The sequence below is a fragment of the Copadichromis virginalis genome, linkage group LG15 (genome assembly GCF_057382275.1).
Source record: "Copadichromis virginalis isolate Kocher_CV1m ecotype Utaka linkage group LG15, C_Virginalis_male_GT1.1, whole genome shotgun sequence".
NCBI lineage: Eukaryota > Metazoa > Chordata > Actinopteri > Cichliformes > Cichlidae > Copadichromis > Copadichromis virginalis.
The window spans coordinates 26,683,894-26,708,723 of NC_140632.1; the positions used below are offsets into that span (position 1 = coordinate 26,683,894).

The 24,830-nt window shown below is 43.6% G+C and overlaps 1 protein-coding gene across 2 annotated transcripts; it reads right to left on the reverse strand.

Annotated features, from left to right (window-relative positions):
- Nucleotides 1-4,015: 4,015 nt before the first annotated feature.
- On the reverse strand, nucleotides 4,016-24,710 carry mboat2b (membrane bound O-acyltransferase domain containing 2b). 2 transcript variants are annotated; one of them, XM_085432737.1, is made up of 14 exons: nucleotides 24,645-24,710; nucleotides 21,999-22,297; nucleotides 19,992-20,137; nucleotides 19,131-19,208; nucleotides 18,610-18,705; nucleotides 18,470-18,525; nucleotides 18,341-18,395; nucleotides 8,217-8,400; nucleotides 7,825-8,017; nucleotides 7,546-7,649; nucleotides 6,318-6,382; nucleotides 6,095-6,227; nucleotides 5,795-5,946; nucleotides 4,016-5,538 (listed from the first exon to the last, which is right to left on the reverse strand). In XM_085432737.1, the coding sequence occupies exons 2-14, from the start codon at nucleotides 22,086-22,088 to the stop codon at nucleotides 5,367-5,369; spliced, it is 1,524 nt and encodes a 507-aa protein (XP_085288863.1). In that variant the 5' UTR covers nucleotides 22,089-22,297; nucleotides 24,645-24,710; the 3' UTR covers nucleotides 4,016-5,366. The 2 variants fall into 2 exon arrangements, with proteins under 2 accessions (XP_085288863.1, XP_085288864.1); XM_085432738.1 differs by lacking the exon at nucleotides 24,645-24,710 and adding an exon at nucleotides 20,251-20,347 and having other exon boundaries at nucleotides 21,999-22,041.
- Between the last annotated feature and the right edge of the window lie 120 nt (nucleotides 24,711-24,830).

Sequence of the window (24,830 nt, forward strand, 5' to 3'; positions counted from 1 at the left end):
TGGTTTTAAAATCAGTTAAGAGACCCTGGTTAGAGGGTCAGAGGCCAGCTGCCGTGACAAGGTTTCAGAGACTGCTGGATAAGCAGGGGCGAGTCCGTGTTGACATTTATATGTTGGTAACAGAATTTTAAAGTAGATTTTAAATTAATATGAATTGTGCAACATGAATTCTGAAATATCTGTAGAAGCTGGTGAAGGCATGCCTTCGCCAGCTTCTACAGATATTTCGATCAAAAATGATCAAGGTGAGAGAAAAGTGTGAACTACAGCTTCCAGATGATTGAATGACAGTAAAGGTGCAATTTTTTCAATATTTCTGAGGTGAAGGAAAAAAGACTGGATGAGCTCTGAGGTGTGAGAGTAAAAGTTAGTCAAAGATGATTCCAAAGTTTTTAGCATATGATTTCATGTTATTGGCAAGGGGGCAAAGCAATGGCTAACCTCCTTAGAGAAGCTGTCTGGGCCGAGCACTAGAACCTCAGTTTTACTGGAACTGAGATGGAGGAAATTTGAATATATACACTCAGTAATGGCAAAGAAGCATTTGTTGAGTCAGGAGACGCTGTCGAGGTTGCTGGGCTTTACAGAAAAGTATAGCTGTGTGTCATCTGTATAGCTGTGGTAGGAGATTCCATTAAAACCATTAGACAGGTGACCCAGGGGTAATGTATGTAAAGAAAACAGAACTGGTCCAGGGACTGAGCCCTGTGGGACTCTACATACGAGTGATGAGAACTTACACTGCAGCAGAGCTTGGGGAGAGTCTGTGCTGGCGGACATGGGTTACTGGACTGGTAGTCAGGTTTGGGGGCTTGGGGCTCTGGCTGGGCCTCAGGGGCTTGGGTCCTGATGGTGGTGTGTCACCGAGGTTGTGGATGGGTGTGTGCATGGGGGCCCAGCCCTGGCATGGGGGGCCTCTGGTGCATTTGCAGAACTGAGGGTCCCTTCAAATGGCGGGGAGGTTGTTACATCCTTGCAGGTCTCTGTTCTTCAGGAGTTCACTCTGCAGGTGAGGGAGAGATATAGGAGAGGTGGAGAATGAACTCAACCTAGGTGTCTATTGTCTTACAGTGGGGCAAAAAAGTATTTAGTCAGCCACCGATTGTGCAAGTTCCCCCACCTAAAATGATGACAGAGGTCAGTAATTTGCACCAGAGGTACACTTCAACTGTGAGAGACAGAATGTGAAAAAAAAAAAAATCCATGAATCCACATGGTAGGATTTGTAAAGAATTTATTTGTAAATCAGGGTGGAAAATAAGTATTTGGTCAATAACAAAAATACAACTCAATACTTTGTAACATAACCTTTGTTGGCAATAACAGAGGTCAAACGTTTACTATAGGTCTTTACCAGGTTTGCACACACAGTAGCTGGTATTTTGGCCCATTCCTCCATGCAGATCTTCTCGAGAGCAGTGATGTTTTGGGGCTGTCGCCGAGCAACACGGACTTTCAACTCCCGCCACAGATTTTCTATGGGGTTGAGGTCTGGAGACTGGCTAGGCCACTCCAGGACTTTCAAATGCTTCTTACGGAGCCACTCCTTTGTTGCCCGGGCGGTGTGTTTTGGATCATTGTCATGTTGGAAGACCCAGCCTCGTTTCATCTTCAAAGTTCCCACTGATGGAAGGAGGTTTTGGCTCAAAATCTCACGATACATGGCCCCATTCATTCTGTCCTTAACACGGATCAGTCGTCCTGTCCCCTTGGCAGAAAAACAGCCCCATAGCATGATGTTTCCACCCCCATGCTTCACAGTAGGTATGGTGTTCTTGGGATGCAACTCAGTATTCTTCTTCCTCCAAACACGACGAGTTGAGTTTATACCAAAAAGTTCTACTTTGGTTTCATCTGACCACATGACATTCTCCCAATCCTCTGCTGTATCATCCATGTGCTCTCTGGCAAACTTCAGACGGGCCTGGACATGCACTGGCTTCAGCAGCGGAACACGTCTGGCACTGCGGGATTTGATTCCCTGCCGTTGTAGTGTGTTACTGATGGTGACCTTTGTTACTTTGGTCCCAGCTCTCTGCAGGTCATTCACCAGGTCCCCCCGTGTGGTTCTGGGATCTTTGCTCACCGTTCTCATGATCATTTTGACCCCACGGGATGAGATCTTGCGTGGAGCCCCAGATCGAGGGAGATTATCAGTGGTCTTGTATGTCTTCCATTTTCTGATGATTGCTCCCACAGTTGATTTTTTCACACCAAGCTGCTTGCCTATTGTAGATTCACTCTTCCCAGTCTGGTGCAGGTCTACAATACTTTTCCTGGTGTCCTTCGAAAGCTCTTTGGTCTTGGCCATGGCAGAGTTTGGAGTCTGACTGTTTGAGGCTGTGGACAGACAGGTGTCTTTTATACAGATGATGAGTTCAAACAGGTGCCATTCATACAGGTAACGAGTGGGGGACAGAAAAGCTTCTTACAGAAGACGTTACAGGTCTGTGAGAGCCAAAGATTTTCCTTGTTTGAGGTGACCAAATACTTATTTTCCACCCTGATTTACGAATAAATTCTTTACAAATCCTACCATGTGGATTCATGGATTTTTTTTCACATTCTGTCTCTCACAGTTGAAGTGTACCTCTGGTGCAAATTACTGACCTCTGTCATCATTTAAAGTGGGGGAACTTGCACAATCGGTGGCTGACTAAATACTTTTTTGCCCCATTGTATGTAGTCCGGAAGATAATTGGATGATGGGGTGGGAGTAGAGCCCCGGGCTCTGTGGGGCTTGGTGGTGCTACTGCTGTGGGTCCCGGTCTGGATGGGCCTGGACCCCCACCAAGGGCAGGGGGTCCAGGCCCATCCAGAATGGGGGCGCCTACTGAGATCAGCAGGGGATCAGATAAGTCGAGCGGGACTAAAATAGAAAGCTCAGCTTTATCTGATTGTATTAGAATACCCTTAGTCAATAAAGCTGGTTCAGTGCTGTGGGTTTATCTCTAACCGGACTGGAATTTAAACGATAAACGACCTGACAGACTTTCTCAAGGATTTCAGAAATAAATGTGAGTTTGGAAATTGTCCTGTGAGTATCTGAAACAGTGGGATCTAAGTAGGGTTTTACAGCAGAGCAAAGATGCTAGCTGTAATCTGGAAGGCAGCCAGATAAAAAGGATTGATTCATAATAGAAAGAATCTGAGGGAGATGAGGCATAACGCCTTTGATGAATTTAGGAGGGATAATGACCGCTGGGCAGGATGACAGCGTCCATGTGTGAGACTATATTGAGAAGATCTGTCGAGGAAACTGGTTTAAAGTCAAAGAACAGGACGTGAACAGCAGACTGACGAGTCTGCTGATGGCATCAAACAATAACCTTGGATTGTGTTTGTCGTTAATCAAATCAGCAAAATAAGATGTTCTCACATCTTTTATAAGCTGGTCGAGGATAGTTAGTAACTCCTTCACATGGGAGGGAGTCACTCTCACCTGCTGCACATCCTTTTCAGCTCGGTCTCTCTGCCTCTACAAGTCCTTCTCTCCTTCCTCAGAGTCCAGCCTCACTATAAACCTTACCTTTGCCTCATAATCACATTTATCTCAGTGTTTAACATTTTGAGCATGTCAGGCTGTGCAATTCATTATTATGACTGTTTGTCCTTCAGTCATGACTGTACTATGTAAAGCACCCAGATACTTACTGAGGTTATACATACTGTAACTGGAACATTTGGTTAACTCAGAATTAAGGAAGAAGCAGGAAAATGCAAGCTCAGGCTGAAAGGCCGGAGTGTGTGAGGATAGCAGAACATCTGGTGTATTTGATAGAAATCCACTGAGTGATAGCTTTAAATAAAGTGTTTGTGCGTGCATGTTTGTGGGTTTAATGCTGTGCTGGTGAAATCTCTGAACCACAAACATCACCCAGCGACTTTATGACCTGATATTTGAGGAATTATTAACAGAGTTGTTCTCTAGTTTGATTCCTATCAGCCTGCCAAAGTTTAAAGTGCAGACTCAAACTTCCACCCATCCCAGCAACAATCACACATGTTCACTTGGTCAGGTGTCAAAAATCAGCTTTAATTCACATTTACAAAACCATGAAGCCCACAGAGAGGTGTCTGTGTCCCAGAACATCTCCACCAGGAACAACACTGACGATACAAATATGGCAACAGGAAACAGAAATGTGTTTTCCTCAGTTTACAAAAACACACAGCAGTAAACGCATAGCACTTCCTGTCGGAACGTCCTCCTAGATCCGAAGACCAGACTACAGAACCACGATGAACCCAACCCGAAGCACTTTCTTTATTTTCTTATATAATATTAGCATGTGTTCATACGAAACATGGCCCAAGGTCAAAGTAATAACACTAGCATGTGAACGTAATCCAGAGTAATCTAAAGTAACCCAACGTAAAGTAATCTAGTCTCAAGCCTGCTCTTAGCACTCAGCTTCAACGCTGTTCTATATTTTTGTCATTATATTAGATTTCTTTATGTGGTCATCTCCTGTGGGCAGCACAGCTCACAGGTACAGAGTGCTGCCCCTCAGTGGGTTTTCAGAAGCTGGCCAATCAGAAGGAAGTGGGATTTTAAAGAAGGATGACTTTAAAGAGAGAGGAGCTAAAAGAGTTTATTGAGCTGAGAAGCCAGAGTTAAATAAAGTAAAGTTGTTGTTTTTTTTATTTTATTATTTTTGAATCATTGGAGGGTAATACAGCTGAGTAGAGCTGCAGGTTAGCTCAATGGTTCTCCTTTAACGTGAAAGATGATCATATGACCCTTACTGATCTTTCAGTTCATTTAATCTTCGAGCTAAATCTGCAAACACCTGACTGCTTGGAATGAAATGACATAAATCACCTGATTCAGACATCTGCTAATGTAAACGTGATGCCACCCTCTCCAGGTAACACCTGCAAAAACCCAAACGGGTAAGACTGCTGAGTGGACCTTTATCGGCCCCTGTGAACACTGTCATGCTGTGGTTTAACCTGCCTGACTTCCATTTGTGCATGCTTCACTCATCCAGCCACTCTTCCCGTCCTTCCTTTGTTCTTCTTCCTTGCAGATGAACAGTCAGCAGGTGTTTAACCACAAAGAAACACTACACAGGTGATCATGAGAGTTTGGGGCAGCTCAGCTTCCCACACAGCAGCTCCATGTCAACTTACACTGTATGTATTTATACACATGAATCCTCCATCACCACACATCTGTCTGAATCTGAGCAGTCACGAATCCTTTTGAAGACAACACGGGGCCTGTTTCCATACCCCTCCCTATGACTCCAAGTAATCGTCATCATGTTTCTGTACCCAGCCAGCAGGAAGCTCCATCTGCCCACTTTCTGTACACGTCCATGTAATGCATGATGTCACATCATCGCTCTCTGTCCTCTGTCTCATGTGGTTTTCGCCTTCTGGCTGCAGGTCCTGTCTGTAGCCTCTAGGTGGCGCTGAAGCGATTCCTGCACTGGGCTCTTCTGCTGGTCTTTGAGAGGGAGATTCCTCCGTTTGACGGGCAGCACGAATGCGACCAGAATGCAGCCGATGTGGAGGCTAAAGTACCAGGAACTGCAGAGAAGATGAAAATTCAGAAATGCTGCTATGAGCAGTCAAAGTTACACATGAATTAAACCTGGGTTAAACAAGGTTTAAACCTGGGCTGCACCAGCAGTAAACCTGAAATATATCTGGGTTAAACCTGGAATAACTTATATTAAACCTTGGTAAAACCTGATTTAAACCTGGGTTAAAGCTGTGTTAAACATGCATTAAACCTGGATTGAATCTTGATTAAACTTTGGTCAACCCTTTCTGACTTACTGACCTGTAGAACTTCATGGATGGACCCACAGACAGCAAGACAAAAGGTATCACCGTGTAGCAGATGGCAATCTGAGTGGCTGCCCACGTGATGACATCATAGACCAGTTTGTGTACAGAGGAGTGCAGGAAGTATGGTCGAACGTTGTGTCTGACCTGAGGATGAGAAGTTAACATGGATGACTGCTAAAATGGACACAGGTCTCATTTCAAAGGCTTAGCAGCAACATCAGTTAACAGATAACAGCTAACTGCTAAATGATAATGGCTAACAGCTAGCGGCTAATAGCTAACAGCGGCTCACCGCTCTGGCTGCCAGCGTGATGACGATCCCTGTGAGGAAGGTGAGGTAATATCCTGGATAGGCTCCGTGCCACATGGCTGACAGGATGAAGGTGGCTGCTGTCGGATGGTAGGGACATCGCTCATAACACACCCTGTCAATCAGAGATAAGGGGTCAGAGGTCACAAACAGTCATTTTTACACATGCCAGGTACAGATTCCAGATCAGGTAACTGAGTGTGACCTTTTGAGCCAGTGTGCTGTCTGAATGTTCCAGTTGTCCAGGAAAACTTTGAAGCTGGTGGCAAACTGGAAGCAGACAGAGATCCATTAGACTGATGTTATCAAACCATTTTAGTGACTCGTAAATAGGGATGGGTACCGGTATCCGGTGCCATTATGGCACCGGTTCTGACATAAACGGTAGTAACCAGACCGAAAAGCAGTGCACATTTCGGTGCTTTATTTTGGTGCTTTTTTTTCCTGAGCTGTGATACACTTTAGATTCTAGCCAATCATTTTACGTTTCCGAGGATAGTAGGCGGGTCCAGGTACGTACGTTCTTTTAGAACAGAGCTACAGATTAAAAATGACCAAGGCAAAGCGGTCAAAAGTCTGGCTGTACTTCACAGCAAAAGATGCAAACTCAGCAGCCTGCAACAAGTACTTTAAGCTGATACTGTGATACTGTGCAAAGGAGGTAACACCTCGAATCCGATGAAACACCTGGCGACGCATAGCGTTTTTTTTTTAAAAGCCGAGAAATGCGCCGTATTTGATAGCTTGCTGTGAGACCTCACACCGTGCACATCTACTGCGGGTGTGGTGCCTGTTATCGGACCCTGAGTTAGCAACATCCCCCAAGAACCCGAAGAATAGAGTCCTGGCCCCTAGCCCTGCCAGTGTAGCAGAAATGATGACGGATGATGATGGCAGCAGCAGCCGTTCTTCTCTGCGTGAGTAGCTTAATGTTGTCCGTGTGTAATTTACGCTGAGTAGGCTAACAGCGTTATCAAATTAATGCATGTAAGGTGAACTAGCAAACATCATCATAGCTACATGCGGCTGTCTTCTTGTTTGATGGCAGATACTCCCTTCACCCTGGCCAAAAAGGCTAAAATGACCAAAGAAAAAGTGGAAAACAGTTAAACATGAGAGGTTTTTGGACAAAGTTTGTGTTTTTTCCATTGATTAAGCACTGCTTCCAGCCAAGAGTGATGCCATAAAAAAAGGCTAACATTGTTATCTTTTTACAAAAAAACAGCTGAAAATGAGAGGTTTTTGGACCAATTTTGTGTTCTCCATTCTTTCAAATTCAAATTCAAATTCAAATTCAAATTTAACCACCGGTTTGAGCACCGTTTAAGCACCGGCACCATTTCAAAAGTACCGGTTTGGCATCGATATCGGATAAAACCTAAACGATACCCATCCCTACTCGTAAACTTGTCCAGGTCTGTGATGGTCCTGACCTCAATCTTCAGGATCCTCAGATTGGAGATGAGGTCCCAGCGAGCAGAGCCGTCACTGTCGTAACCATTGAAGCCAAAACCGGCGGCGTTGTTGATGGCGTCAGCTGTAGCACAGATGTGACTGGTCAGAAATTTAGGTATGAACAGTGTGTTTGTGCTAACAGTGAACCCAGCATTTTCATTTCAGCACAAATGATCGGTTAGATTTTGATTTTAATCCAATTTCTCTAAAGCAGCACATGAAAGTTTATTTGCACAAAGCAGATTTCAGCCACCCACCAAGCGTCCAGACGAAGTAGTACTTGGGTCTGGTAGTCAGCATGGACAGGTACAGGTAAACCACTTGAGCATAGAAAGGTGTGTTGGCAATGAAGTTGTCGTCGATGTTTCGCTCCACTGGGAAAACCTTACACACTGACAGAAACACCAGCAGGCAGAAGAAGGAGGTGGTGACCTTACGTACGACCTCCATCTGTGGAGAAACATAGTATTCATTCAGGTTCAGTATGTCTTAAATTCAGTCAGCAATCATGAACAAAAGAAGAAATGGATTACGCTCCTCAGTTTAAACGTCTCAACGGTAAATGTCTTAAACCTGCTTTCTGTTTAATGTCAAGCGGGGGCGACTGCTCATACTGTAAATACAGGTATACCTTAGTCATGCGACCTACGTTTGGGGAGGGCTCACTGTGCCTCAGCTTGCTGCTGGACTTCCTTTCATCCTTGTAGTCTCTGCAGCGTCGAGGGGCTCCCTCGATGAAGCCGATGTAGTCGTTGTAGGAGCAGGTGGGGCCAGCCAGGATCCCCATGAAGTTACAGTTGTAGCTGAAGTACTCCAGCAGACTGGGCATTCTCCTAAATAAATAGAGGGTTAAGACCATTTCACCACAATGCTTTCTATTGGCAACTCCTGTGAATGTTGTATGCTATGGAAACAGCCGTGCTCCGAAAGAAGGCATGGAGAACTATTCAATTTTCAATTCAGTTTTTTTTTTTTTTTTTTTTTGAAAATATTTTTATTGAAAAAAGAAAACAGTACTTGCAGTTACCGAAATACAATCAACCTTTCTTAATTTTCCTAAGTAAATTAACATATATATATATATATATATATGAAAAAAACAACAAAAAAAACAAAAAAACAAAACACAACGCCCCCCCCCCCCCCCCCCAGTCCCACACAGATCAACACAACCATCAAACATATTAGAGGAATATAACAGTAACAAAAGTAGATTTAAACAGGCAATACCTCTAGACTAGCAAAATAAGAGATAAAGGGTTGCCACTTGTGAAAAAATTTGGCTGTGCAACCTCTCAACGTATATTTAATTTTTTCAAGTTTTAAAAAAAACATGACATCTTTAAGCCACCGGGAAATAGTAGGATACTTAGCAGACTTCCAATGCAACAATATTAGACGTCTCGCTAATAGGGATGTGAAGGCTATAATATCCCTTTGTGTGGAATCAAGTGTAAGTGAGCGAGCAGGAATCCCAAACACAGCAATCAGAGGACAAGGATGAAGAGTTACCCCAAGAACAGTTGACATAATAGCAAAATACCTTGTCCAGAAACCTTGTAGCTCAGGGCACAGAAAAAACATGTGGCTAAGGTGACAAGGAGAACCATGGCATTTATCACATTTATTTTCCACTTCTGGATACAATTCAGAAAGTCTAGACTTAGAGAAATGCACCCTGTGTATGACCTTAAATTGAATAAGTCCAAGACGAGCACAGGAGGTGGAAGATCGTATCCTCGTTATAGCCCGTTCCCAAGACTCCTCATGTATTCGAAATCCCAGTTCTTCTTCCCATGTACGCTTAAGCTTAACATTAGAGTGGTTACTAAAAGACAGAATAGCATCATAGAGTTTCGAAATGGTTCCTCTGTGATGAGGAACAAATGATAACGTAGTTTCCCACTGCTGTTCTGGAGGTAAAGAGGGGAAATTTGGGAAACACTTAGCAACAAAATTTCGAATTTGAAAATAGCGAAACAAATGGGTAACAGGGAGATTGTAACGAGAAGACAAGTTGGGAAAACTATCGAAAACACCATCCACATATAAATGTTTGAACTGTTTTATACCCTTGTCACACCACACTGAAAATGTCGAGTCCAAAAGTGAAGGGGGAAACAAATGGTTTTCGCTTAGAGGACCCGAGGAAGACGGCATTACAAAATTAAAGTGACGTCTAAACTGAAACCAGATTTTGAGTGTGTTAAGAACCACCTGATTATCAGTGTACAGAGAGGGTCTCACGGGTAAAGAGGAATAGAGCAAAGCCGGTAAAGAAGAGCCCTTACATGATGATAGCTCCAATTTACACCACGAGGAACCAGAAGATTTTAGCCAGTAGCAAAGTTTATGGATGTGAGCGGCCCAGTAATAGACTAAAAAATTAGGTAATGCAAGTCCTCCACTAAATCTGCATCGCTGCAGCAAAGTTTTAGAGACCCTAGGTGGCTTCCCTCCCCAAATGAAAGAACCAATAATCTTGTCCAGTGAAACAAAAAAATGTTTCGGCAAAAATAAGGGAATTGACTGAAATAAAAATAAAAATTTTGGTAAGATGTTCATTTTAACAACGTTAATCTTACCGATTAAAGAAAGGGGGAGATTACCCCATCTTTGAATATCAGATGTGACCCTAGATATAAGAGGAGACAAATTTGCTGATTTAAGGCCAGCTAGAGAGCGAGTCACGTTAATCCCTAAGTACTTAAACCCAGACGGACTGAGACGAAAGGGTAGATCGGACTGTTGAAGTTGACGTGCTGCCGTATTAACAGGAAAACACTCACTTTTCCCCAAATTCAATTTATAACCTGAAAACGAACTGAAGTTCTCCAGAATACTTAAAACAGCAGGGATGGAGCATGCGGGGTCAGTCATATATAATAACAAGTCATCCGCATACAATGATACTTTATGTGTAATTCCATTACGGATGATTCCCCTGAATACAGAAGAAGATCGCAATGTAATAGACAGAGGCTCGATGGCAATGGCAAAGAGTAAGGGAGACAAAGGGCAACCTTGACGACAACCACGACCCAGCGCAAAATAATCAGAGTAAACATCATTAGTATGAACACTGGCTTTAGGGGACGAATAAAGAAGCCGAATCCAGGAAATAAATTTATCACCAAAACCAAATTTCTCTAAAACTGCAAACAAGTACTCCCACTCCACCCTATCGAAAGCCTTTTCAGCATCTAAAGAAATCACAAGTTCAGGAAGTTCAGATAGACGCTTTGAGTAAATAACATTAAAGAGTGTACGGGTATTAAAAAACAATTGCCGTCCCTTTATAAAGCCATTCTGCTCTTCAGATATAATTCGAGGAAGCACATCCTCAAGGCGAGATGAAATTACTTTAGCCAATACCTTTGCATCGGCATTAAGCAGAGATAATGGCCTGTAGGAACCACAGGAGGTTGGGTCCTTGTCATTTTTGAGAAGGAGCGCTATGGTTGCTTGTGTGAAAGTAGGTGGTAATGAACCGGTTTCCAAGGATTCGTTAAACACAGACAAAAGCAATGGTGCCAATTTACCAATAAATGTTTTATAGAATTCAATTGGAAACCCATCCGGGCCCGGGGCTTTATTAGACTGCATAGCTGTAATAGCTTTTAATACTTCTTCAACAGATAATGGGGAGTCCAATTGCCCCGCATCATTAGCACCAATAACAGGGTTTGAAAGATTATGAAGAAATGCATTCATTTTAGCTTTATCCGTGGGAAATTCGGACCTGTACAACAAAGAGTAAAATGTTTTAAAGGTAGAATTAATTTCCAAGGGATCTGTAGTAATATTGTCATCAGAGTGTTTAATAATGGGGATCACACGCGAGGAGGCCTGACGTCGTAACTGATGTGCCAACAAGCGACTAGCCTTGTCACCATATTCGTAATATGAGCCACGACTGCGTAGTAATAAGTGCTCAGCCTCTTTGGTTGACATAAGATCAAATTCTGCTTGCAAATCAAGGCGCTGCTTCAGTAATTCTGGAGAAGGGTTCAGTGTATAACTTTGATCAAGGTTACTAATTGCAGCTATAAGTTCTTTAAGCCTGGCATTAATCTTTTTATTAGCACGGACAGAGTAAGAAATAACTTGACCTCTCAGGTAGCATTTAAGAGTCTCCCATAGCAGAGAATATGAGACAGAATCATCCTGATTGAAGGACAAGAACTCCTCAATAGAGCCTGAAATAAATTCACAAAATTCTTTATCCGCCAGAAGGAGAGAGTTAAATCTCCAAAGTGGAGGGCTACGTTTATGGGTAGAAAGATGAACATCCAATAGCAGAGGAGAATGATCAGATATTACAATACCAGAATAGTCGGAAGAATTAACACATGAATTAAGAGTTCTGTCGATGAAAAAATAATCAATCCTGGAATAAGACTGGTGGACCTGAGAGAAGAATGAAAATTTTTTGATTGAAGGGTTGCGAAATCTCCATGGATCAACAAGATCATTCTGTTTCATAAAATCTGAGAATGTTTTAGACATAGATGATTGAGTCAAATTACGAGGACTAGATCGATCCAAAATTGGATCAAAAACACAATTCAGATCACCACCAAGGATAAGCAAATGTGTATTCAGAAAGGGGATGTTACTCAGCAATCTATTAGCGAATTCAGCATCATCAAAATTCGGGGCATATACATTTACCAACAAAACCTTTTTCTGCATTAGGGTACCAGCAACAATGATGTATCTACCGTTCCTATCAGCGACAACATTGGTCAAAGTGAATTGAACTTTCTTATTAATGAGAATGGCCACTCCTCTAGCCTTCGAATTAAAATTTGAGTGAAAGACCTGACCTACCCAAGGGCAATATAACCTATAATGATCCTTAATGCGAAGATGAGTCTCCTGTAAAAATGCTATGTCAGAATTTAGACGTTTCAAGTGAGTAAAAACCTTAGATCTCTTAACAGGGTTACCCATACCTCTGATATTCCAACTAATGAATCTAAGAGGCATACCTGACCCAGCAATGCTGGGGTCTATATTTCCATTAACCATTTACAAAAAGGAAGAGGAAAAAGACCAAACCAAAATGCCAGTGGCCATGAAGAGCCGAAATGGGACAGCCCCCCCCCCAACCCAACCCTGAACACAAATACACCCCCAAGTCTCCACAGAACAGAACAAAGGAGACAGCAGTGTACCCCCAAAGTAGCAAAAATGATTCACCGAAGTGACTGGACTAATTGTTGTCTAAATAAAAATAAAAGCGAGAGAGGGAAAAATAACCTCTCACCAACTTCTCTACAGCATAACAGTGTGCGCGTAACAGTAAACATGTTTTTTTTAAAAAGGGAAAAAATAAAAAGGAAACCAACCAACCAAAAAAAGATCTCACAGTACAAAATATGACTTCCTCAGAAGGAGAACTTTCCAACAAATCACCGAAAGTGCATAAAATTTAAAAAAACAAAAAACAAAAACAACATACATAAATAGATAAACAATTAAAACAAAAACAACCAAACAAAAAAATAAATAAATAAAAATTTAACAGAAACGAAAAACAACTCAGTCCTATGCAAATCAATGCAGCAAGCTTGGAGAAGATTGTGCCGGACTGGTCCGAAGTTCAAGAGTATATTATATGATCCAGTTTCAATAAATAACAATGAAAATAAAAGGAACCAGCACACCAACAGTACAATAACCAGCACAATGGCCTAAGAAAACAATGCACAGGTGGCGTTAAACCTAAGGAGACCGTGAACCCTTAGCAGCATTACAGTATCAAACTGAGGAGCTAACGAGGCTCACCCAGAAATCAAAGTTTTGACATAATCACTGGCCTCCTCTGCCGAAACAAAGTCCTTCTCGACACCCTTATATGTGATGCGGAGTCGCGCTGGATGAAGCAGGCCATACCGAACACCGTCAATGCCACGGAGTTGCTGCCTGACCGTGTTGAATGCAGCACGAGCCCGTGCCACCCTGGCGGTGTAGTCGGGGAAGACTGAGATGGTCCGATCTCCAACTTTAATCTGTCGGCGTTCTCTAGCACGTCGTAAAATGTCGACACAGTCAGTGTGGTAATGAAACCTGCATACAATGGCTCGTGGACGGTCGCCAGGCTTAGGTGCGGGTTGGAGGGTCCTGTGCGAACGATCCAAAAGCGGCTCCTTCCCCAGATCAAATGCTTCTTTTAGCAAGGAAGCTACGGCGGCAGTGGTGCACGTGTCAGGGCCCTCCGGTACTCCCACTATCCTAACATTGTTGCGCCGCGATCTGGACTCCAAATCTTCACACTTACTTTCCAGCTTGGCTACATGAGCTGTGAGACCCTTGATAGTGTTTTTCATCTCAGCTATATCATCAGAGCAGACAGTAAGTGCGTGCTCCATCTCCTTCACCGTACCTTTTAGCTCAGACATGGTAGCGTCATTTGCAGCTTTATCGATCGCCAGCTGCGTCTTCACCGCCTGCAGGTCGAACTTAATGGTAGACAAAGCATCACCCAGAGTATCCTGAAGTTCCTTTTTAAAGATGTCGGCGATATCTTTCCTCAGCGAAGCCAGCAACTCGACCTTGAGAGCCTCAATATCAGGATTAGCTTGACATGTGGGGGGCTTTGCAGGAGACGACGGCTCACTCGAGGGTGTGGTCGCGGTTTGCAAACTAGGCCTCAGTTGTGTCTGAATAGTACTGCGGGTTTTAACATTTTTTGCTGCCATTTTACGCCGGCCCGAGTAAAACTTCTCAACAAGACAATCCACAAACCAAAACAGGACTGAAAATACGGCCAAAACGCGCGAATAAATAACAATTTAATCGAAATCGGCGGGAGCTCCCAGACTCGCGTCCTACTCCATCAAAGCTCAACCGGAAGTCCCAACAATTTTCAATTCAGTTTTATCTATACAACGCCAAATTACAACTACAGTTGCCTCAAGGTGCTTTTTACAGTAACTTAGACCCTACAAGAATACAAAGAAAACAGAGAAAACCCCAACAATCACATGAGCCCCGATGAGAAAGCACTCTGGTGACAGTGGGAAGGAAAAACTACATTTTAACAGGAAGAAACCTCCAGCAGAACCAGGCTCAGGGAGGGGCGGCCATCTGCTGTGACTGGTTTGGGTGAGGGGAGGAACACAGGACAAAAGACACACTGTGGAAGAGAGCCAGAGATTAATAATAAATGAACAAGTTGTATATGAAAGATCTGTTTTCACACGCCCTAATTTCTATCACTGCTGGGATTCTGTTCTGCTGTGGTGGGCCATCAGAGTACATGCAAAATGGTTTCATTAAATTCTGTATGTCAATAAATAATGTTCAGTTTCTTGTACTAATCTCTTTTTATTGAACCAATGATTTAATGCGAGAGGTGTACGAACACATGAGTGACGTGAGTTAAGAAGAAACACCCAGTGCATCATGGGAATTCCCCAGCTACCTTCACCTATTGCAGCATAACTAAGGGAGGATTCAGGGTCACCTGATCCAGCCCGAACTATATGCTTTAGCAAAAAGGAAAGTTTGAAGGCTAATCCTAAAAGTAGAGATATTGTCTGTCTCCTGAATCCAAACTGGAAGCTGGTTCCACAGAAGAGGGGCCTGAAAACTGAAGGCTCTGCCTCCCATTCTACTTTTAAATACTCTAGGAACAACAAGTAAGCCTGCAGTGTGAAAGTGAAGTGCTCTAACGATATGATACTATAAGGTCGTTAAGATAAGATGGGGCCTGATTATTCAAGACCTTGAATGTGAGGAGCAGGATTTAAATTCTGGATTTTTAATGGAGCCAATGAAGGGGAGACAGTAAAGGAGAACCAGAACACAGAACAAAGAGCTAATGTGATTGGCATAGTGAGACTTGTAGTAAAAACCTCAGTTAGAAAAGCTCTCTAAAGTACATATCCATTTATCATGTCTGATATTTAGCTAACATCTGCACAGACAGCATGCTAATGCTAAGCTAGCCAAGAACCTAAGAGTGATGAAAGAGTGGAGTATATGCAGACCCCAGTCTAGCAGCCAGACCCTGAACTTCAATAGGTTAACAAAGGCAGTTCTACTTGTTCATGTTTCTAAAGCAGAATCACCATGACGACTGCTCTGAAGTCTGTTTGGCTCGTTTTAACTTTGCTTTTATTCAAACTTCAAGAGTGTGTGTGTCCTCATTAGCACAGAGATCTGTGTCAGTGTGCGACTGTAGCTTCAGGTGTACACTGTTCATTGATAATTATCAGACTGTGCTTCAGGTTGGAGTGACATGGAGGTAATGTAACAGGTTGTGTAAGAAATTACTTTCTTCAGTGAGTAATTAAGTAACATACAACACTACTTTTAATATAAGTAACAAGTAATGTGCAATAGATTAGTTTTTTGAGTGACAACTCTAACACTGTCTTGATGCATGCTAAATCACCCAGGGAGGTAAATCCCAAAAGGTGATTCTGTTCATCTGGATGTAACGTTTTTAGTGGGGGAAACATTTCGTCATTTATCCAAGCGACTTCTTCAATCTCAGTTGACTGCAGGTTTCCCTAATCTTATAAACAGTAGATTTGCGCAATAATTGAAACCAGCCCACTGATTGAACAATTTGCTGTGAGGTTGGTTTATGATCATTAATATGCAAATTGTCGTCAAAGGAGCTTGCAAAGAAAAGCGTCTGGACTTCTTTAAGTTACTTGAAGACGTTTCACCTCTCATCCGAGAAGCTTCTTCAGTTCTAAGGTCAAATGGTGGAGAGTCCCAGATATAAACCTAGTGGGAGTGACCCCCCACAGAGGGACAAAAGGACCCCCTGATGATCCTCTAATCCTCTAATCAATCATCCAGGTCATCGTAGTCAAAGGAGCTTGCAAAGAAAAGCGTCTGGACTTCTTTAAGTCCAGACTTGATCTTAAAAGTTTATTTTGTGACCCAGAAGGAGCAATAAGAGTGATATTCAAACTAAGTAGCTGCCACCATTGTTGGAAACTGGAAATTGGCTGGGCCACACTGTGAATTCTGAGATAGGTTGGGCTACGAAGGATACACCTGACCCATCCTTCAAATCTGGGGAAAAGCAGGACGCATTTGTCAACCGCATTTGGAGGAGTCTTTGAATTGGGACAGCCTTTGTCGCGTCACCTTTACGTACTCGGCCTACAAAAGTGCAGCTGTCTATTGTAATTTTTGAGTGTATGCTAAAATAAAAATAAAAGTGTTCTATATCACCTGTTTGTTTTTATTCAAGCATACGTGTATACTATTTTTATTGATAGAGAGATTAAGCTTGTGTTTCAGTCATGTAGTGACTGTGCTTATTATGAGGCTTATTAGACATTATAAAACAGATGAACGTAATTTTGCCAAAGTGCTTAAGGTCGCATTTGGAGGAGTCTTCAAATTGTGACAGCCTTCGTTGCATCGCTGTCACATAATCTGCCTACAAATGTGGCTTCCGAAGATATGCAGTCCCTGAATCTGGACACAGCTATGATACCGGAGACTGCTTCTTCTTCTTCTTTGGCGTTTAACGGCAGCTGGCATCCTTGTAGATGCATTGCTGCCATCTTCTGTTTCAGTCCGTTATTACACTCTTAAATCCTACTACTTATTCCTGTGTCTTGCAGGATCTTAAAAAGCTTAAATTGATGCATCGACTATTAAATTACTTGGCAACGATTTTGATAGTCGACGTAATCGTGACTAGTCGACTAATCATGGCAGCTCTTCCTCCCTTGTGAATTTGATGTGTTGGTCCATCGAGTTAATGTGATCCATGAATTGTGGTACGTCCCGTGCTGAGATTTGATTTTCACCCAGGTTTCATCCACATACCTGAACCAATGACTTGGTGATGTTCCATAGTAGGATAAAAGAGCCCTCATTCCCACTTCTTCCATGTACACGTTGGCCACAGTGGGTGAAACTGGGGAAATCATGGCACACCCATGTTTCTGACTGTAGTACTGACCCTTGTATGCGAAATAGGTGGAATTAAGACACAGTTCCAAAAGTAAACACACTTGGTCAATGCTGAGAGTGGTCCTGTTGCTAAGGTTGGGGTCATCCTGTAATGTCTTACGAACTACCTCCAACGCTTCAGTGACTGGAACACAAGTGAAGAGAAATGTAACATTGTATGAGACCATTGTTTCATCTGCCTCCATAATGACATCTCTCACCTTCTCAATAAAATCCAAGGTGTTCTGGATGTGCTGTTCAGAGCTGCCTACCATTGATTGATTAATGATCAAGGAACTGACCTCACAGCTGATTGTTCATTTAGTGGCTAATTTCAGTTATTGTGTAAATGTACTGTTTGTAAGGTTGAGGAAACATGCAGTCAGCTGAGACTGAAGAAGTCACCTGGATGAGTGACGAAACGTCCAGACGAGCAGAATCAACAATTTTGAACTCCAACACTGCCGATAACGTGATGAAAAATGAAGGCCACAGAATGAGGATTGTTCATGCAAAGATCTACTAAGAGCAGGAAGAAGACCATTCAAAGGGTTCCGCTATGTCATGAGTTTTGAAGGACTGATCCAGTAAAAGTGACTCAGCCGAGTATTTTTTGTTTTTAGTTTAGGTGAAGCTATTTTTTCATACTAAACCTGTTTTGCATGAACAGAAGTACAGCAGGAAGTTGCATTACTTTTAGGGAGAAGTATTAGGGCGGAGATACCTTTGATTGACAAGTGTCTACCATGGAGGCATGGATTTTGTCTTAAGCTCCACCCTCCTGCCTAAACACAGTGATTTCTGTTCCAGTAAATAATGTTTCTACCATGAACAAACCTTATTGCCAGAATCTTCTGTCCCGCCGTCAGATGTTCCTCCTTCCGAGCCATTCCTGTCAGAAACACAGAGTGGACAGTAAAACCTGCAGGATTTACGGAAAACAGCCTGTCTGAGAGTGCAGCTCACCGTCATGGATCTCAAACGCCAGACTGGTGATCTTCTGAGTGATGACCATCATGGGGCTGCAGAGAGGGCAGAGGCAGAGATTAGAGCCTGGACACGGAGAGGCGTTTAGGAGTGAATGGGCCACAGAGCGGAGGCGTTACCCTGTGAAATCGGCGGTGTACATGCCGTAGTCAAAGACGTACACTCGAGTGATCTGACACAGACTCAGGTATGTGAGCGCCACCACTAGGCAGTACCTGGAAAAACACAGAGAACAGGCTGTTATTCAACTTGGGGTCGGCGGTCCTGACGGCCTCACTGAGGTCTGAGGACCTCTGTGATGATCTGGCTCACTCAGGTTTCTGGCTGTAGCTCATGTGAAGCTCCACGGGTTTAAGACCTTCACCAGTCTGAAGTTTGCATCCTTTTGAGGACAGAACACCTGGTGCAGTCATGTTTGTTTGGCTGAAAGGAGCACATTGTTACTTTTACAACATCAGAATCTGTGGAAGTCCTTTTGTGCCAGTATGCATGACCTAATGTTCACAGAGCTGGAAATAACAGAGGTCCGACTGTGAGCTGCTCTCCTGACATCAAAGGTGATAAAAGGTTTCCTCATTAACCCTGAGCTTGTTAATGGCTTGTTAGCAGCGTTTTAATGCATGTCGTGTGTGACGCTCACTTGTGCATGTGTTCGACTCCGGTGAGGATCATGATGCCGTAGGTGAGTCCGCTCTGAACCAGGAAGTGGAGAGCATACCTGTAAAACAAGGAGAACACAGAGCGTCATCTCCAGACACCAGCTGACCAGAACACGTGATGTGTCTAATAATAATAATGGATACTTTATTGATCCCCATGGGGAAATTACTTGTTTTTCTCTGCATTTGACCCATTCACTCAGTGAAGCAGTGGGCAGCCTACTAAGCAGGCGCCCGGGGAGCAGTGTGTAGGGACGGTACCTTGCTCAAGGGTACCTCAGGGTAGCCGTTAAGTGGATTCGAACCGCCGACCTTCCGATCATGGGGCGACCACTTTACCTACCTACTACCTACTGAGCTATCCCTGCCCCTGCTGCGCCTGTGACGGATGCTCACATTAAACATAATCAGCTTGGTGTACAAACAGTAATCTCTGTGAGCCAACGCTCAGGCTGCCCTCAACACTCAGTCAGTCACAGCATTTTTCCCTCTGGGATCTGGATGATGTCATAGAGAGTTTGTTTTAGGGTCATCTGACACACAGACCGAATCAGAAGAAAGCTTTCTTAAAGGGGGAGAGGAGCTAAAAGTTGTTTCAGACGGCGAGAAAATGAAAGAAGGATTATTATGACTGCGAGTCATGCAAAGCTGCTCTAACAGCGGATTCTTATTTAGTCCAGCCACATCTGATGTTTTCTGCTCCTGACAATCATTATTGTGTAATTTTTCCATTACAGGTGAGATGAGCGATGCACGTGTGACCTCTATCAGAGTTCAATTTTAGGATAAGTCAGACTTTGGAGAGCTCAGTTTTACTGATCCTGAGTCGTAGTTGGTCTTACCAGCCGAAGCAGAACATGGCAAAATAGAGTCCCAGCAGCGTGGCCACCACGTGCCGGATGATGGGACTGGTCTTACTGGGATGGAGGAAGAGACGAAACCAGAAGGCGGAGATCAGAGCGCAGAGCTGGCACGCTACGAAGTTCACCTGCAGGTGAAGCAAACAGACAGCACCTCATTGGTGCTTCAGTACATCCAGGTGAGAGAGGGCAGACCCGCCCACCGTTAGACTGCTCCGCCTCCCTCAGGCTGACCCCTCACCTTCTCTAACACCTTCACAGAGGGGTGCTGCATGCTCATTGGCTAATCCTGCCTTCCTCCTGCTGAGGGGACCAAACCTGAGCGCCACCGCCCCCTCCTGGGTGTGAGAGAGGTGTCACATGACTCTTTCAGAACCAACACAAGCACAAAATGGCTGCCCTTTTCTCCAAGCAGCTCCTCCTGCAAGAAGGCGAGGAGGAGGATCTTCATCATCATTAGCACAGTAACACCCATGTTATTGTCCAGTCACCGTCTACTACAGACTAATACCAGAATACTAAGAAAATAACATCAGAGTGCTATCTGACTAATATCTGTAGTAATGTCAGAGTATCAATAGCGCTGTCAGTTTTTTGTAGTATTGTGTGTGGTATTGTGAGTGTTTGTAAACAGAGCAATGATATCACCACCTGCAGTACTTTGTGTCTCTTTGTACTTCAAAACTCAGAATTTGACTTTCAAAGTTCTCTTGTGTTTTTTTGCAACACTGTGAAGTCGAAGTACTCATCACTGAGTCACTGTCACGAGGTATTTTCTTACAGTGTGAAGTTTTTATCAGAGTGTCCTGAAATATAAGACGTTACAAGACGCCTTGAAACTACCTAAATGATACTCAGGCAGGTTTTACTGTGCCTGTCCCAAAGTACACATCTGAGTCAGGACGATGGGAATAAGGAGCAGCGAGATCTCTGGCTTTGATCTTTTACAGGTTTGAGATTTTCATGTTTGAATGTGTGAAAAAGGCCTGAAAGTTTGCTGATGCAGCAGTTTTCAAACAGTTCTCTGTAATACTCTCTGTTGTACTGTTAGAGTATCTACAAACTGTTTAAAGGTTACAGCGGCCGTGTGTTCACACTATGGACGATAAATATTTATGAAAATCAGAGACGGTCGAGCAGAAGATGAAATGTGCTGTTTGAGAAGGAGCGACCTTGGTGAGGGTCGCACCCCCCGGCCTCCTTCTCGGAGCACCTCTGGCAGTGCCCACTTCCTGCCTTGGAGGGAAGTGACACCAGAGCCTCCACTCAGAGGCGTGAAACTTGCTGTGTGGTGTAGAAACAGGATTTTTCTCTGAAGACTCACACACAATGACATCAGCCCACAGGAGATACTGGTATCATCAGTACTTCCCTGTAAAACTAGTAAACTGAGGCAGCTGGTCACCTGAACCGGCTCCAGAGGCCTGGCTGTCAGCCAGTCAGAGGGTAGGTGTGTGCAGCAGCTCACCAGGATCACCTGGTGAAGGTCCACACAACCACACTCTGATCTACCATCTGCTGAATGAGTAGCTGCTCCACCCCCTCTGAGCTCTGGACTGAGGAATGACCAATCAGGAGCTGACGTGGAGGTCATGGCTGTGCCTGGTTATCACCTGAGCCACACCTGCGTCAGAGAAGCTCCACACCTGACCCCAGCGCAGACGAAACCTAAGAGGAAAGGTGGAGCCTCAGGAGCATCACGGGTGAGAGATCACCCCCCCTCCCCTTCCCCCACCACCACCGACATGCCTTTCCCCTTCATCATCATCACAATAGGAACAGTCCGCACAGCTACATCCCCTTCCTCCTCCTCCTTACGTGAATGAGCAGCATGAAGCCTCTCATCCATCACAGCTGCAGGAGTCTGCACGAGGCCTCCGCCCTTTACTTTTACGGACAAAGCCCTCCTCCCTTCCCCGTCCTCGCCTCTCTTTGTACCCCCGTGTCGGACCTCCGGAGCGGCGGCCGCCGAGGTCCGGCGGCTCTTACCTGGTCCAGCGGCAGGTCGGTGAGCTCGCTGAGCGGCTGCAGAAGGCTGGAGCCTGTGCAGGCCGTGGATGGAGCTCCGTCGTCGGCCATAGTTCCGATGTTAGGCCGACCGTACTGCTTCTGATACCGGCTGCAGCTGCGCAGAGGCGGCGGAGGCTCCGTGATCCACCGGAGGTCCGTGCCCGTGCGTCTGCGCGTGCTTCTCTGCTTTCTGCTCCTCCTCCTCTCCCCCTCCGTCTGCCTCCTCCTCCTGCTGCTTTCTCTTCAGATCAGTCTCAGAAACATCTGTTGGCATCTGGCTAAAGAACACACACACAGCTCACCGCATCTGAAGGCAAAGTCTTTTTTAATCGTTTAAGTCTTCAAGGATAAAACTGGCAAAACAGGAATCAATAACTAATAAATTAATAAATTCATTCATTAAAAAAAAGTCTGTCGGTCGCACTCAAAATTGAGGGACTGAAGGTGTTTTACTGTATATGAGAGCCATTCCTGATTTGATCAGAATCAGAATACTTTATTAATCCCTAGGGAAATTATATGGGTTACAGTTGTGTCAGTACAGTAGCATTAACAAAAACAAACTAGACTATTTATCAATACAGTATGTTAAGATATGAGAAATAGCATAATGTATACAATACAAGTCACCAAGTAATAAATATTCAGGGTTGACATATGTGATTATAAATAAATATTAACAAATTGACAGAAAATTACAGAGTAAGAAAGAGTGTGTGCCAAAAGGATGTAACTATTGTAGTGTTTACATTGTATTAGAAGGAGGAGAGATGGCCACAGGTAGGAATGATTTACTGTGGCGTTCATTGGTGCTTTTTGGTCATTTCTGGTAACCCTTTTGCATGCAGTATTCTGTGCAGTACAGCAGGCACGTGCAGAGGGGGGGGGGGGGGGGGGGGGGGGGCTAGAGGGGCTTGAGCACTCGCCCCTTTCCTGGTGGGTGCCCAAAGTGCCCTTTTGTTGAGGCAACTTTTAAAAAAAAAAATTTATGTGTGCGTGCGTGCGGAGTCCTGTCTGTACCCCTCAACAATGATATTTAACTATTAATCACAGTTTTGCTAAATAAAAGGATCTGGCTTGCATCAGTCACATGATCACATTTAACCAATGATCGCCCTTGACGGCAGAACGCGCTGGTTACGAGCCGGGAACGAGCTCACAAAGAGCACGCGTATTTTTAGCGGTCCGGAGCTGTAGGAGAAACACAAGTTAACTCAGAGACACAGACTGATGCGACAAAACCAGTAAGTAGGTGTACAGCGTACACTGTAGTGTGTAGCACACAGGAGTATTAGCTTATTACGTACACGTTGGTAAGTTGTCTTGTGGCAACTGACGAACTGAAACAAATGAGCGTGCTGTGTGTGCAACAGCGCGACAAACATTACCTGTCCTTTTATTAACTGCACAAGTAGTGCTGGTCATAGCTGCTGGCTACCTGTGTAAGGCTGTCATGGGTCTGTAGCTCTGTCACCGTTTTAGGGAACATATTTAGTTTTAAAGTATTAAGAAACATATTTAGTTTTAAAGTAAGTTACAGGGCTTTTCCTGCCTTTCTGGAGGGATTATATTTCACTAAAAAACGATCTAGTATGCATGTCCACATAATTATGCATTATTATAATTATAATATATTAACCCCTTAGCAGTCCTACAAATTTTGCCTAAAATTTGTAGGACTGCTAACAGGTTAAAAAACACGCTGTATTTTAAAGAACATACATTAAGAAGCAGATTATATTAGATTTATATTTTAAATAAGACAAAATTTGGATTTTACAGCAGTAAAATGATTGTATCTCTACAGTTTAAAAATGTAATAAGCTTTGCCCCTGCACAGAGTGGATAGTGAAACAAATGGAATCATCATAAATACATTATTTCATATTTATTACTTCCCCCTCCTCATTGCTTTATTATTGTAGCTCTAGTAATAAATAATAATGTAAGGATTCTGGATCAGCACCATGATGCCCATAGTATATACAGTATTCTGAAGAAGGTCTAAAATGTCACTGTGTGTGCGTGCATGTGTGTGTTTTATTTAGATGGATTTACTCATGATATAACATTGTCCAGACATGCCTGGTAAGGACATGAGGAGGAAACAGCAGGAGCTGTGTGAGGCTACTAAAGGCAGTGCTATAACATTTTTCTGTCATCATTTTATTAAAGATTAAGTGCAAGAGTTGTTAGGTGTGGATAATTAGATTATAGTTTATTGCAATAGCAAGTTGTGCCTTGTTCTCAGGTAGACAGCAAGTGGAGAGTGATATATGAAATGATGGGATGGAAGGAAGAAGAGAAGCAAAGAGTGATTCACAGGCAGAGCCTAAATTATTTCTCACAGTTTTTTGTTGCCTTATGGTTCCAAGCGCTGTCACCAATCTTTGCATTTTGTTATTATCTCATGACACTTGTTTAATCAGCTACCATCTCTCCTATGGACTTTTTAATGTCTACAGTCTCAGATCAACACAGCCCTGCCCTTCCTATATTAGATTCTTGATGAATGTGTGTTGTTGTTATTCAGCCTGGTTCAATGTGCCCCCTTTTAACTTCGAGCACCCGCCCCTTTAAACCTCTCTGCACGGCCCTGCAGTACAGTGCAGTATTTCTACTCACCGGGGATCTTATGAGTCTTCTGTTTTATTTTTCGGCCCCTCTGAAGCTTTTTGTAGCAGACGTGCAACGATTGCAGTTATTAATTTAATGTGAAGACAGACTCCGTCTGGAGAGATAATAAATACAAGGTCACAAACTAGCTCAGAAACTTAGAAATCATAAGATAAAATAACCTTTATTAGTCCC